At 39.7% G+C, this 16,065-nt stretch overlaps 1 protein-coding gene across 1 annotated transcript; it reads right to left on the reverse strand.

Annotated features, from left to right (window-relative positions):
- Positions 1-488: 488 nt before the first annotated feature.
- LOC139731437 (uncharacterized) lies at positions 489-13,517 on the reverse strand. Its single transcript, XM_071642322.1, has 13 exons — positions 13,476-13,517; positions 12,036-12,198; positions 11,309-11,429; positions 10,019-10,123; positions 9,832-9,836; positions 8,211-8,687; positions 6,295-6,444; positions 5,139-5,174; positions 4,676-4,841; positions 3,190-3,284; positions 1,852-2,194; positions 1,278-1,602; positions 489-658 (listed from the first exon to the last, which is right to left on the reverse strand). The coding sequence occupies exons 2-13, from the start codon at positions 12,167-12,169 to the stop codon at positions 489-491; spliced, it is 2,127 nt and encodes a 708-aa protein (XP_071498423.1). The 5' UTR covers positions 12,170-12,198; positions 13,476-13,517.
- Positions 13,518-16,065: the final 2,548 nt, after the last annotated feature.

Consider the following 16,065-nt stretch of genomic DNA (forward strand, 5'->3'; position numbering starts at 1 on the left):
AAACTACAACAATCAGCCTGCAAACATTCTGGATTTGGGGCCCATTCTGGGCTCCATCAATTACCCCTGATGTGTCATACCTGGCATTAGTTTTTCAGAAGGACAGAGCATGTGAGAAACTGAATTGAGAGAAAAGAAAACACAAACACTCACAAAACAGATGATGTCATTTTCATTTTTGTGGAACTCAACACGGCAGCTCTGATATCTTTATTTTAGTTATAAAGAAGACGAGCTGATCAAGTAAAATCACTGAAGATTCAGCCACAGAACCTTCAGTGCTGAAAACCCATCACTGTATCCATTCCAGAGGGATACTCTCTCTTCGTCATTATCACTGCTGTCTGTCAGTATGGTATCTTTGAATGGTTAAACAATCGCCGAGGTTCAGCCTTGAGCTCAATAACGTACGTAGGTTTGATTGTCCCGGCACCAATAGCTTACACGGTGTCGCAATCCTCGCACCCGCCACAAAGGGGGTCGTCAATTCACTTCTTCTTCTGCCGGAGGATCTCCAGGACAGGCTGGATGGGGACTTCATCCCCCTCGTGGCAGCAAGTCTCCACAACACGTTTGATGTGAGACGGCGAGATGCCCAGCTGGTAGATCAGGTTGTAGTTGGTGACGAGGCGAAACATCTCTTCCTTGTTGAGACAACCTACGGGCCAAAATAAAGATAATGAAAGCAATGAAGATGACTTGTTCAACAACTCTTCGAGATTCAAGGGCCAAGATAGTGTGTGTGGAAGTACTGATCCCAAAACTGATAGGGTCATCATCAAGGAGAGAAATTAAAGAAACTTTTTAATCACAACAGTCAAGATTTTTCCCTACTCTTAATCTACTAAAAGAAAGAATGATGAATGTACTTCATGATGGTACAATATAAGCATCTACAGTGATCTAAAACAGCACAATTGGTCATTGGAACAATTGCATCAACATTGTGATAATAAAAGGTACCAGGTGGCACTTTGATGAGTATGTAAATTTTGCAATTAGCATGTGAAGTGTTAATCCTCGATAAATTCATCTACAACATACACCTACATGTACACTCAACTTAGTGTGCATATGCTGCAAATGTGTCATATAAGACTTTGTTTGTAAGTAAATCATTTCCAGCTTGTTCAGTGACTAGATATTGATCAATCAAAGTTAGCTCGGCAGCACTTAACAATGGTCATGCTTAGATGCTTTGCACTATTTTCTCTCTTTATGTGCTGGCTGGCATCTGATACTAATTCAGCGTGAGTCTCGCAAGTAATGACACAAACCTGTCTTGGCTGCGTCGTTGCTGTACAGTCCCTTGGCGAGGTGCAGAAAGCCCTTGAACCAGTCCTCTCTCCGCTGTTTCTCGTTCTGCTGCTGCGACGTCGCCGCGACGTCCTGCTCTGCCCGGTGACGCTGCTGGGGCCGCTGGCGGTACTCCCTGGCCACCCGCCGGAGCTGCTCAATCTCGTAGTCCTCCCCCTCGAATGGGGGCGACAAGGGGGGCGGGGATGGGGTGACATGCTGGTCGGTTGGCGTGTCGTTTCTTGTGATTTCCAATTCCACCTGACTTACATCGGGGTCGTGCTTGCGTTGAGTCGTTTCGATCCTCTGCGCAAAAGGAAAAAGTCATGAAAAGGATTGAGGTAATCACAGATTACACGATTCAGACATAGAAATTCATAGTGTAGCTCTTTACAATCCTGTTCTCTTTATTGTGAAACCCTCACTCGACATATTCATTTATACCACATCTCTTAACCTTCTTGCTGTTTTTAACGTCATCAAATCTGCACCAAAGAGCATGGAAATTATTAAATTAAAGAGTTCCGACTAACCATAGGGGGTCTAGTTACTTACAGCCAAGGGCTGCCTTAGCCAGGGCGGGGATGCTACATTATCTGGCTCTGGTGATGGCAAAGCTTCCCTGATTGGTCTTTTGGGCCAAGTATTGGGCCTTCTGGACTCGACAGGTCTCAGGTGGGGGTCAGCCACTAGCCTGGCCCCATCTCTGGACCCTTCCCTGGAACTACGCCCTGCCACAGCGGGGTTGCTCCAGTGGTCCATGCTGGGGCTGTTCCTAGCACCAAGCTGTTCGGAGGACCTTCTCTGGTCCCGCTGCGAGGACTGGTTGGAGTCCTGTCGAGGCGTGGAGATGTCTCCAGAGTTGACCCTCTCCAGCAAGTCTAGGAGGGTTATCCAGCTGGGGAGAAGAACATAACACACAGTTCTTGAATTCTGTATTGAACAAAATGCCTACACCTGTCTGGGACTTTATGACAAATCAATCAATATGACCAGTAATGATTTCTTATTGCATCTAACAGTACACGCTGGAAACAGCTTTTGAATGCTTCTGATTACAAACCGTGTAGGTCACTCAAGTCACAAAATTGGTCTGAAAGAGTTAAATATTATTGCCAACTGAAAAAAGGAAAAGAAATATCTTACTACATCTAAAAGTATAACATGTACAATAAACTCCGCCAATGTGACCTGTAATACTGGCAGTTTGTTCCATTTACTCAGTTCACTGTAACATACTTTGCTTCTGATTCGGTCACACAAGTTATGTAATTGGTCTGAAAGAAACAGACAATGCTCCCTAACTGAAATGATCCTAGATTTAACCTAGTATCTTAACACTTAAAGTTAACTGACTGTTTTTGTTGCTGCTTTTTTTTAAACATATTCTAATCAAAGACATCAAACAAGTTTCAAAGCCAGTTGAAGTCTTCTAGTCCATAAGCTATTTCCCCTAAATGGGCCACAAAAAACTCTAAAGACAACAAACCCTCTTAAAGGGATGGTACAGTATTGGTGGAGATGAGAATTGGGCGTTTAACTTTTTGCGAGATACCAAGAAAACACTTATAAAATAGTACAGAGCATACCATTTTAAGAAGAATTCAAAGTTTATTTGATGAAAATTGGGTTTGGAATGACTGAAACATCCAAAAACAAAGTAAAACAAAGCGATCGTAATAAAAGGTGGCTCCCACACTTTATTAGATATCTCAGCCATTTCAAAACCAATTTTCATCAAATAAACGTTGAATTCCTCATGGAATTACATGCTCTTTCATATTTCATAAGGGGTTTCTCATTATCTCACCAAAAAATGTTAGAAACCTGAAATTAGGTCTCAACCAAAACTGTACAATCCCTTTAAGTGGTGAAGGTCAAAGGTCACCATACCTGAGTTGTCCATTTCCTGTATCCATCCTCTGAATCATCTTGTTGAGAAGGGAGCCTTGGATCGGGATCCGGTAGAATAAGAACAGCTCATCCAGCTGTCGGATCACATGAGATAACATAATGGCGAATAAAAATGTCAAGTATTGCTTCATCAGGTCAGTGGCTGATCTGAAACTCAAGACAAGAATAGTTTAACTGGATATCTGAAATATTCTTATGCATAGAGACAAAATGGAGGTTGCCACTGACTGCTCACATTAAATATTCTGATAGAGCAACATTTGATTCAGAGTTTATTATCGTGAGTAATATGAAAGTGGTAGACTTTCTACAATGTCCTACTCACTGACAGAGCATCATTTTCTGTGTGTCTATTTTTTTTACCTCCGCCAAGGGAGGAGGTTATGTTTTCGTTACCTTTGGTTTCTTCGTTCGTTTGTTCGTTTGTTAGTTAGTTTGTCAGTGTGCAAAATAACTCAATAAGTATTTGACGGATTTGGATGAAACTTGCAGGAAATGTTTAGAGTGATACAAGTAACAGATGATTAAATTTTAGTAGTGATCCGAGAATTTTGGGGGAATTTATGAAGGATTTTTTGATATTTTGGCAGGTAGGGTGAATGAACTTGGGAGTTCAGGCTGCGCGTATTTGAGGTTTGCATGCACGCACAAAAGTGCGTGCTCTAGTTTCTGCTAGGGTGAGGCACGCCGTGCAGCTGAGGGGTTATGATGTAACAAAGGTGACTATATTGGGAAATCAGTCGACTTTCAGCACACAATGCTATTTAAGTACATATGGGTGGTAATCATTGATATCTCAATGGAAGAACAAGATCAGTGGTGGAAATGAGCGGCATGCTTGGCAGAGGTCTGCGCTCTCAGAGTGCTTCTCTAGTTTTAAATCATATTCTTCTACTTCTGTGGTCTTAAGATAATTGATGGTTAAAACACAGTAAGTAGCTAGCCAAATACAGCTTTAAAGTATACTGTAACAGACTACTATTGATAGCTATTACAAGAAAAGAGAGAGACAAAGCAATCTGTAAATTTACAATGTATTCTATTCCAAAAAATGTCTAATCTTACATTAACATCTTTACACTCTGATACAACTGATATTTTGCATTGGGCCAATATTAGTGAACCTCATATATGCATTTGTAGGTGAAAGTACTTTAGCAAATAATATAATATATTCCAAATATAATAGCATGCGCTAATCTTCATCCCAGTCAAGTAGAATGCAAAATACACAAATATTTCCATAAGGTGTAATATTCCATCTTTCCAGTAAATTTCTCAAATTCTCTGCTTTATACTCTTTGAAATAGTAACAATAAAAATTATATATATATATATATATATATATATATATATACACTTCTTTGATTCAAGTTGTGTGTTCTTCATCCTCATCTTCATCTTTATCTTCATGACCTCATCATCAACAAGGAAGTTATTACAAGTTATCGCCATGGCAACTTACATCCTTCTGGGAGAAAGTTCCCTGTTGGTGCTTGTCCTTCTTCAAGCACATGGCCCTCATCCCTTCGATGTCGATCGTCTTTTTCTTCTTGCCGTCGGTGAACTGCTCCTCAAGTGTTCGAATCAGTTTGGCATCGTCCAGCTCTGAAAAGGTCCTCAAAGGTTTCCTTAGAAAAAAAGAAAAGAAAAGGAAAGGAAGATGGTCAATGGCTGGTTTTTATAAGGTCAACTACATTTCAGGGAAGCAATTTTTCTCGGCTTGTATTGGGTCTGCTTGAGACATGAAAGTCCTCTGATTCAACTCACCATGGGATTGTTTGATGTTAATGTACTAGAATCAAAACATTCTCTCACACACGGGAAGGTATACAGGAAAACACATAATGCAGCATGGATTAAACAATAAAACGAAACAAAAACAAATCTTAATATCACTAAAACTTTTTTTTTTTAAATTTACTCACTTTGTTTCAAATGATGGCTTCCACTTTTCTTGTTGTCTGAAAGTGAGAAGAAAAGGAACAAGAAGATACAATGGTTAGAGAAATTCTGTTCATCGGACAAAAAACACACAATACTCATATTTCATAAAGACAACAAATACCTATCACACAAAATGCTGTTGCAAAATGCAAAGAATGAACCCCATAACAAAAACAAAGCGAAGAGGATGTTCCAAAGTTGATCTTGTTATTAAGTAGTCTTAAATTCCCACAAAAATGAAACCTAAGAAATTTGCAAAGCAACTGGGCAACATAAAAGAGAACAGGGTACTGGACGGCTCCTACATCTTTACGACACAAACACACTGACAAATTCTGAATTCAACAACTCGCCAATTTGTCCTTCAGGCAATATAGTGCTAGCAAAATGTATGGTATATACACTAATTGTCTAGATGTTACTTTGCCTTCTCTATGCACCTAATCCAAGTTCAATACTACAAAAACCAGGTACAAAAATTAAAGGGGAAATCCAGTCCAAATATAAGTTAGTCTGATAAAAAAGAGTAAAATCTTACGAATTTGACAGTAGAAATTTGACTGAAATCGAATGAAAAATGAGGAAGTTATGACATTTTGAAATTTTGCTAATTTCTGCAAAGCATTTCTTGTACAGTGGATATGAATATGCAAATTGGTAAGCTCACTATGTCATAACCTCACAATTTTCCATAGATTGTGCACAAAAAAAAAAATGATGAAAATTCAATGTTTCTGTCTTTGAAGTCTGAAACATGATGCTATTCCTGGTTGAATAACTTCAGAATTGTGATCAATTAGATATACCACGATTTGAGCCTTGGGCATAGTTAAGTTTGAATGAAAAACTGGAACTTTCAAAATTTTACGTACAAACCATATGGCAAGTTGTGAGGGGATGACATGCTCACTTTGCCACTTGCATATTCATATAACCGTTCAAGAGCTGTTTCCTGAAAAATTAGCGAAACTTCATGATGTCATAACTTTCTTATTTTTCACCCGATTTCAATCAAAATTTTACCATTGAACTTGTAATATTTTACTCTTTCTTATCAGACTAACTAAGATTTAGACTGGATTTCCCCTTTAAGAGAATGTATTGGATATGATTGGTTTTTAGAGTACTGCAGCATACTTGGCCATTTTTCTCTCCTTCTCCTTCTGCTTCTCTCTCTCCTGGTGTCGCTTCTTGGCCTCTTCATGCTCCTCGTATTTCTTGATCTGGTTGTCCAGTCTGGCCAACTCCTGGTCGGTCGCCCCCTGGTCCTCTGCCTCATGCACAAATCTAAATGGTGACCACACAAATTTGACCAAGCATCAGCAGGAGATAATGTGTACATGGAGGAATAGAAGAATAGAAAGACACAACTGACTCACATATCTAAGGCATATCCCACGGAAACAACATTTGTTCCCTATTTGTCAGATTGATCATCCACAGGCTTGAAGCCTCAAATAAATGCTGTAGTTGAATAGATCAAACAAATTCAAGCCAAACCTTTTTGTTTGTTTTCTTCAGAATTCAGCGACAAAAAAAAAAGAAAAAAATCACTAGACATAACAAGGAAAAGTAGAAATTACGCGGTGCGTAACATATGTCCCCGCCGGAAGTAGCATTTTGTAACAAAATGTGCAATATAGGTAAAAAATCAAGGTCAAAGGTCAAAGAAGTCAAAGGTCAAAATTCTGTGTAGAAGTTTTGAAGCCCTCACCTAGTGCCATCACATAAAGCAAATGGAATCGAAATTGGGTTAGAAATGGCGAAGGAGTAGCATTTTGTAGCCAATGTACAATATAGGTCAAAAATCAAGGTCAAAGGTCAAAGAAGACAAAGGTCAAAATTCTGTGTAGAAGTTTTGAAGCCCTCACCTAGTGCTATCACATAAAGCAAACGGAATCGAAATCGGGTTAGAAATGGCGAAGGAGTAGCATTCTGTAGCAAAATGCACAATATAGGTCAAAAATCAAGGTCAAAGGTCAAAGAAGTCAAAGGTCAAAATTCTGTGTAGAAGTTTTGAAGCCCTCAACTAGTGCCATCATATAAAGCAAACGGAATCGAAATCGGGTTAAAAATGGCGAAGGAGTAGCATTTCGTAGCAAAATGTACAATATAGGTCAAAAATCAAGGTCAAAGGTCAAAGAAGTCAAAGGTCAAAATTCTGTGTAGAAGTTTTGAAGCCCTCACCTAGTGCCATCACATAAAGCAAATGGAATCGAAATCGGGTTAGAAATGGCGAAGGAGTAGCATTTTGTAGCAAAATGTACAATATAGGTCAAAAAATCAAGGTCAAAGGTCAAAGAAGTCAAAGGTCAAAATTCTGTGTAGAAGTTTTGAAGCCCTCACCTAGTGCCATCACATAAAGCAAACGGAATCGAAATCGGGTCAGAAATGGCGAAGGAGTAGCATTTTGTAGCAAAATGTACAATATAGGTCAAAGGTCAAGGTCAAAGGTCACGACTGAAATTCTGTGTAGAAATTTCAAAGCTCCCATGTAGTGCTATCATATAAAGCAAACAGAATCAAAATTGGCTCATAAATGACAGAGAAGTAGCAAATTGAAGATTTTGATCACACACGGACGCACACACGGACACACGGACGGACGGACGGACGGACGGACGGACGGACACACGGACACACACACGTACGGAGCCCGTTTCATAGTCCCCTGCTCGAACTCGTTCGGCGGGGACAAAAATGTTATGACATGAAAATGTTATACATAAAAGCCACATCTTTGCTTTGACTAACCTTCTAAGTCCATAGTACAGTTGGCTGTGTATTCATCGATATCATGCGTAATTTCAAATAGTCGTTCAACTTCCAAAAGATTGACAATTTGAAAGTTCTCATTTTTGTTTAAAACTCAACCCTTTTTAATAATGTACAGTATGGAAATCAGTTAACAAAACAAAACCATGCAAATAATTTTCAAGAACATCCTCAAGTTCAGGAAGAACAGCAGTTTTGATAAGTTGGATCAATTTTCTTGTAGGAGATGTTTTTACTATCATGAGATTAAGCAATGAGTATAGCAACTACACACTCACTTTTCCACATTTGCTTGGAGGAGTGTCTGCGCTTTGGCCGAACCGAGCTTGGCCCTTGCCAGAAACTGGATCAGCTTTTCGTAGTTCACTATGTCTGGATTGGACTCCTTGGCAAAGTTTGAGAAGAGTAGCCTGAGTGTTGTCAGGGGGATCGGCAGCTTGTGCTGGTGCGCGACCATGTTCATCTGCGCCTGGGACACATAACCGTGGAGACCGTGGTCGAACTCGGCAAGGTCTGTGTACATCTCCTTGAAGTGGAGGGCGTCATAGTTGGCCAAATGCTGCGACACCTGCTCCGTCAGCGAGGGCTTGTTGGCGATCGGCGACAAGACCGGTGTGGAGGCAAGCTTGACGGGAAATGGCTTGCGGAGGAGGTCCTTGATGGTGAACGGGTCCTCCTGACCGTTGCTGGAGCTCCGATCGTCGCCATGGTCACCTGCATCCTGGTTGCTCTCTCCCTGAATCGGAGGTAGGGGTCTGAAGACAAAGACCATTCAGTGCAGCCATTATTTCATACCTACCAGTATGTTTCTCCACATTTTCATGTAGCAAATGCTGCCATCTACATCTCAATCATGAAGAAAGTTTCAAATACATAATACAAAACGACGGTGCAATTTTTCTTTGTCTGAGCTGATTGAGTGGAATATGTATTGGGAACATATTGACCATATTTCACTCTGAAGCTTTAAAGATATTCTCTTGTATGTAATGCCAGGTAACTTTGAAATTCAGAATGCTACAAACATATGGACACAATCATATAGATTATTTTTCTATCAGGGCTGCAAATGATAAAATGTGTACATAAACTGGACAGCAAAAGAAAGTACCCACTTCTGTCAAAGGCCGCACTCAAAAATTCATCCCCTAGAAATAAACAATTTTTGTACACAGGAATGCTGCATCATCCATAAGTAATCACATACCCAATAGCAAGTGATTATCTTTATTACAAAGAAAAAAATGACATGCACAGCGTCTTGGTCACTAAATCAAAAGTCACAAAATGTAACAGAATGAGCCTTGCAAGTTTTACGCAAAACCAATGTCACAGGACGAAAAAAGCAGTCACAAACATCAATTTTCAATAATGTGTATGTCCTCCTCGGGCCTGGACACATTCCAGGCATCTCTGACGCATGCTCTGGACAAGCTGTCGGGCGCAGTCCTTGGGAAGTTCTGTCCATTCCTCTTGCAGAGCTTGGATCAATGTTGGTTGTTTAAAATTGTTGTCCATTCAGTGGCCTTTTATGCATGGTGGAAAGTGCTTTTGTGTGGGACTTTTAATTCAGTGACCAAGATGCTGTGCATGTCAAGTTCTTCTTTGTTATGAAGACATTCACTTGCTTATGTGCATGTGATTAGTAAGGGGCATTGTAGCACACTTGTGTACAAAATTGTTTATTTCTAGGGGGTGAATTTTTGTGTGCGGCCTTTGAAAGAAGTGGGTACTTTCTTTTGCTGTCCAGTTTAGTACCAATAGATTCACACAATGTTTAGCTCATTTCGTGAAAACCTTCTGTAACAAGCACAAGAGTAAAACTTCACTGAGGCCTCACAACCATCCCCAACCACAAACAATCTGTCAAAACAATGATAACAGCACTACTACTACCACCTCTTCTGATGATGAAGGCAGTAATGACAACAGCAAATAAAGAAGAAAACAGCAATGATAAGAAGAAGAAGGCAAAGAAGAAGAAGAAGAAGAACAAGAAGAAGAAGAAGAAGAAGAAGAAGAAGAACAAGAAGAACAAGAACAAGAACAAGAAGAAGAAGAAGAAAGAGAAAATGATATTCATAACTGACTTTGATCTGTCCTCCTGGATCCTGCCAGTTGAGTGAATGTGTGAGTTGCTTATGTCTCTGGGTGCCGTCTGGGAATAGATCTTCCTGTAGCCATTGGGTAGCTGAAATAGTAGACACATACGATCATGATGGAAAAGATGTATGCAGCAGCAAAACCACACATACTGTGGTATTTTACAAAGTATTGAAGACAATGAAATATGAACTGTCTTGGTACAGTGTGGGCAAATCACAACACAAAAATATCACAAACATGCTTTCAATCACATGATCGTATGAATGCATCATACTGTATCTCACAACTTGCCTGAAAATTACTGTAAAAGCAGATATTTTTGTGCGACTAATTTTTCACGCTCGGCCGGGTAAGAAGAGTTTCGCATGTTTTTAATTCCATGGAATCAAGACATCAACTACTGGAACATATGGCAAGCAAAAATATTTGCAGGTTTTTATTTTCATGCTAGTTTTTCTGCGCGAAATGCGCAAAAAATTCAACACGTGAAAATTTCAACTTTTACAGTAGATCAGCTCTGAAAATGCTAAACCTAATCATGCATTTTTATCTAAATTTTTTCATTTGTTCATTGATTTAGTCATCTATTTGTTTATTCATTCATTTATTTATTCATGTTTTCTTTAAATAAATACAGGATAGGCACATTCACAAAAACAGAAAGGCAAGTACACTTGTAGCATTATGATTCATGCAAATAACACAAAACAGTGGCATAAACAAGAGAAATAAACTACTGTACACGCTGAATATTTCATGGGGATTTTATTTTCGTGAATTTGGAGTCAGGGTGCTATTCGCGAAATTAAAGACATGCCAAAATAATGACTCTGATCCCGATATGAATGTGACACACACGTATACATTTCTCTGTTCCATACAGTACTCCACGATCGCGAATTTAACCACTTGCAAAATCGTCAGGAAGTCCCGATTCGGGAAAATTTAGACTCGCTATATGGCGCATACAGTACATTTCTGTTACATACTTACAATACTGCATTCTTCAAAGGTAAACAAGTGGGAAATGGAGAGAGTAACTATAGAAAAAAAAAATGTCTAATAAGGGTGACAATGATTGACAAAAAGAAAGGAAAATATAATTTCTGTCACTTCTCTACCCAAGTTGATATTTTTCTTATGTTATGTCTTTGTGCAAACTGATTAACAATGATCTTTCCTTATTATCATTTTATCAAAACAACAGATAGCACTGCACTGCCTTACAGCATATTTTTATTACATAAACTTGTGTCAAAAATATACTCACTGGTTCTGGACTGTTGTTGTAGCTGTTGTTATTACTCTCCTTAACAGGAGGCTGATACTGCATGGGTGGGGTTCCATGGGGCCCATTCCTGAGAACTTCACCAGATTTTTGTCTGCTGGCACTGCAACAGCAACAAAAAAACAAACCAAACAAACAGAAATTTACTAGCGATGCACAGATATAGTATTTTTTTTTTTGTGCGGGACTTGTGCAGGATGGCTATGGCAAATTATTCATCTTTACAGTTTCTGAAGTTTGTGAGGTTGGTCACAGCTCAAGACTTTGGCAACTTCATGCAATATTGACAGGCACAAACAAGGCTTATATCTCAATGCATGTGAATCATCTTAACAACAAACTTGTCTATATTCTTTCCATCCTGTGCTAATCAATTTTGATAGCTTCTATAGAAAGTATTTCCACAAGAAAAAGAAGTAAGCTACTGATTCCATGGAAATGCAAATGAAGATATGCAGCTGTACATTTGACTGGAGGTGATTTACAGTAGGGCTGAATCTAAGGACACTTCATTCATTCATATATATTTTTTTTCTGATGTTTGTTGTCTGTTTCATTCATATAAAATTCAAACAAATTCATGTATTTCTACTTTAAGAAAATTGAAAGTTACAACCATCCTTACACTTCAGAATTAAGTTTGAATGAAATGCTTTTGCAATACAACCATTCAATCGATGGATTTGATGCACATCTTGTCTTTTAATACCTCGAAGGTGGTGTTCTTTCTGCGACTTCTACTGCCTTGCCTCCAATAATCTTGACCTTTGTTGTGGGCTGGACGTCTGTTCCGAAGGGAGCATTTCGCGCTGTCGACGCAAAATTTCCTCCCCGCCGACTCATGTTGGCCACTCAAGCTCGGGATCCATTCTCTGGTGGAATTTCAAAATGAACAAGCCTAAGCGATAAGTGGATCATGAATACGCAAACGCTCATTGCTCTCCTTTAACTTCAGACTAGAAGCAGAACTCTAGAATTCTTGTAGTTGTACCTACCTTGTTGGGCAATTGGGGGCCTACATAGTCATAGAAAATAGGCTGCATTTAATGGCAAATCTTCTGAAGCAATGTAAATGATTCTATGGTCTACTTATGCAATGGTTCTCCAATTCATGCATGGGTGTTATTACAAACATGATCAAGTCCTATTTAGTAGGGGGTTTAACACGTTAGATCTATTGCTGGAATGACTCAATATAAAAACCTGTTCATGCCATGCACTATTTATCAATATAAAATAGCATACATACTTATGATACAGGCCGGCAGTGCATGACAAAAGTTATAGTGCACGCAAAATATAACGATTGCAAACGATAACCCACTATCGATTTGATATCGGTTTTTGCTCCATCATTTTAATCATCGAGTACTGAATCCCAAATGCTCCATACAATTATTATATCGGTACACTTACATTTATAGACTAGAGTACTAGTAAGTTGTTAGAGCGCTAAATTTAACTTCGCAATATTGTGAATGAGCATTTGGCTTGCCATAGACATTTGTGTGGTCATTTTTCAAACGAAGGCTGCGATGAATTGGGGAGTGCTGCAAAGTCAAAGAAGTGGAGGAAACAACCAGAAAACAGAAGGAAACAGTGGAAGAGGTGAGTCAAAATGTTTACTGATCAATCCTGTACATATTTTTCCCAGATTGGTTTGAAAACCAAGCTGCAAAAAAATAATAATAAATTTAATCATTTTTATGCGGGCGCAGGGCGGGGGGAACTTGGTCGCAGTTGTGTTCAACCAGAACGGTTGAAACCGTCGCAATAGCGTATGTATCAAAGGTGGGTGTCTGTCTAAGAAGCGAAAAACTGACCCAGCAAATGTCATTATTATAAAAGAGAAGTTTTTCGCGGAATTATTGTTAACAGTTAGACATACTTGTCGGTCAACACACAAACACTCCATACCCATAATGGCCAATGTAATGATGGCATAGAATCTCTAATCATAGCCAGCGCAGCCGCAGCGCGCAGCGACCATCGACTGGCATCACACTACAAGAAACCCTCCCTCTCTATTGTGTTTTTTACACTTATTTCTCAACAATTAACATGCTCTACAACATAAAATAGGAGTGCCGATAGCGTTAATACAGAAACTTGCTTACATCAGTTGATACATAGAAAAGTATGATTTTACCTGAAAGCACTGTCGTCGGCTCCCGTGTTGTTTTGCTACCTGGCTACGCAACGCGACTACTGCATTAGCGAAAATTAACTGTTCTTACTCTTACACGCAGATATGTCGCATACTGTAGATTTGATGAGAAAATGAGCACCATGCAACATAACACCAGAGGCCGAGTGAGGGCTCTCTTCATGTCGTCGTCTTTCCGTCGTACTACTACTTGTACCAAAGAGAACATATTCCTCCCCACCACATGGAAAAATCTCTTTGCGTATCTGAGTATTGCATTTTTTTTAACTCGATTTCTGCAACCAAGAGTGAGTTTCGTTGAAGCGCACGCTCCCATCGTCACATTCAAATAGATTTTCTCACTACCTGGACCTATACTCATAAAGCTATTTGATCACATTCTACTCAATAATTTAACATCTGATTGAAAAAAACCAAATTTATCCATTATCATTACATTACTGATTTTTTTTTAACTGATTTGTTTTTACATATAATAGCAACGGCCACGCCAAGCGTAGGGAAAACTTCACTCTTCACGTTAATTACACGGAAATTTTCGTAGGAGAAGGTTGAGACAGACGGTGTTTATATTTGTTTGTAATTGAGATGCAAAAGGATTACAGAGTGTGTGTGTGGCTTTGCGGAGCATGTTTGTTTTGTTTATTTCTTTCACTTACAGATGGTTTGACGTGGAGTTCCTAATGTTGTTGTATTTGTTTATTTGTTTATTTATTTATCTACTTATCTATCTGTTTAATTATCCATTCATTTATTTTTCAGTTAATCTACCAAATCAAAAACTATTATACTAAAAAACCTCAATTCATTTAATTTTACAGAGCCCAAGCTATTTCAACCCATTAGATAAACACGCCCGATGCAGTTTTGGTTGTATATTTACTAGTCTCTCCTGTTGTCTTGTTGTGGTGACAGTCTTGTCTATGGTGTATAGTGGACTTCAAACCAGTTATATATCAGTACTTTTTCTTTTTTATTACAAGCAATATCTTTTCAGCATTTCCCTCCATTTTTCCTAAATACATATTGTTCTCCTCGGTGATTTATCACAATGTTTCGTCATTACATTAATGTACTATGATAATGTTTCTCAAGTGTACACTTTGTTCCTTTCACGATGTATTATTCCTTTGTTATATTAAAAAAAAATGAAATGTATGTTATTATGTTTTGTCTGAAAAATAATGTAAATAAACTTGCATTAAACTCAACTGAAACCTCCCGAGTCCGTCCTCATGCAAAGTAACATATTTATTTGGGACTAGAAGACTAAAAAATAAAATTAAGGAATTAATGCAGCATGTATTTTAATGTTATCGGTGTTAGTGTTATTTTGATTATGCTCTCTTCCTCCTTCCAATGCATCTTAGCATCTGTTTTCACGGCCTATCATAGCTATAATATCACACGTATAGGCCCTATATACTGTCTTCCACTACGACGACTCTTCATCTTCCGCCTCCTCCTCCTTCTCCTAGGCTCCTCTTCCTGCTCCTCCTGCTCCTCCTCCTCCTGCTCCTCCTGCTCCTCTTCTTCTTCTTCTTCCTCCTTCCCCTCCTCTTATCCCGACCCCCTCTTCCTCTTCTTCTTTTTTATTTTTTCTTCTTCTCATATAGTTTGTCAAATCATTTTCATTGGCTCCCGTTTCCAAAAGGTGTTCACATCTGCCGATCTATCATTCTCCCTTTCATCAGTGTACGTAAGCGTATCCGGGCACTTACCCCCTGGGCAACTACCCTCCGGATAACTACCACCTGGATAATTACCCCCCAGGTCTATTCCCCCTTAGGGCAACTACCCCCCGGACAACTACCCTCCCAGGGCAATCACCCTCCAGGGCCATTACCCCCTAGGAAAACTACCACCCCGTCATCTACCCTCCTAGGGCAACTACCCCCAAGGGCAATTACCCCTAGGACATCTACCCCCCGGATAACTACCCCCTGGGTAACTACCCCCTGGATGACTACCCCCCGGATAACTACCCCCCAGATAACTACCACCCGGATAACTACCCCCTGGATAACTACCCCCCGGATAACTACCCCTGGATAACTACCCCCCGGAGAACTACCCCCTGGGTAACTACCCCCCGGAGAACTACCCCCCGGATAACTACCCCCCGGATAACTACCCCCCGGATAACTACCCCCCGGATAACTACCCCCAGGATAACTACCACCCGGATAATTACTCCCCGGATAACTACCCCCAGGATAACTACCACCCGGATTACTACCTCCCCCCCATTAACAATGCCCCGAACCCCCCCCCCCCCGCCCCCTCCTGATACTTACCTACTGGACAACCCTCCCTCCCCGCCCCCCGAAAGTTACCACCCGTCGTATATTTTCCATAAGTTCATAACACCATATCAGAAGATGCACCTTTCTCTTACACTGTCATCACTCTTTTGGCTTGTCATTTATTTTCTACCGTTATAACACATGATAGACGATAAACATAAGAAAAGGAGAGTTGATTTCACTGCAATTCATATTCCCTTAACATTAGCGAGGGACTCTTCGATATAAAGCCATAATTTCTGATAGGATCCGGGCACGGTTTTATG

Source organism: Diadema antillarum, unplaced genomic scaffold (genome assembly GCF_040938485.1).
Source record: "Diadema antillarum isolate AM-2024a unplaced genomic scaffold, OU_Dant_1.0 seq00000372_RagTag, whole genome shotgun sequence".
Classification (NCBI taxonomy): domain Eukaryota; kingdom Metazoa; phylum Echinodermata; class Echinoidea; order Diadematoida; family Diadematidae; genus Diadema; species Diadema antillarum.

Excerpts from the sequence above, each read along its gene's own strand:
- LOC139731437 (XM_071642322.1), bottom strand. The coding sequence starts at position 12,169 with ATGAGTCGGCGGGGAGGAAATTTTGCGTCGACAGCGCGAAATGCTCCC. Across the intron at positions 5,175-6,294 it reads AAGGAGAGAAAAATGGCCAA|ACAACAAGAAAAGTGGAAGC; the intron begins GTATGCTGCAGT and ends TCTCACTTTCAG. Across the intron at positions 659-1,277 it reads CAACGACGCAGCCAAGACAG|GTTGTCTCAACAAGGAAGAG; the intron begins GTTTGTGTCATT and ends TTTGGCCCGTAG.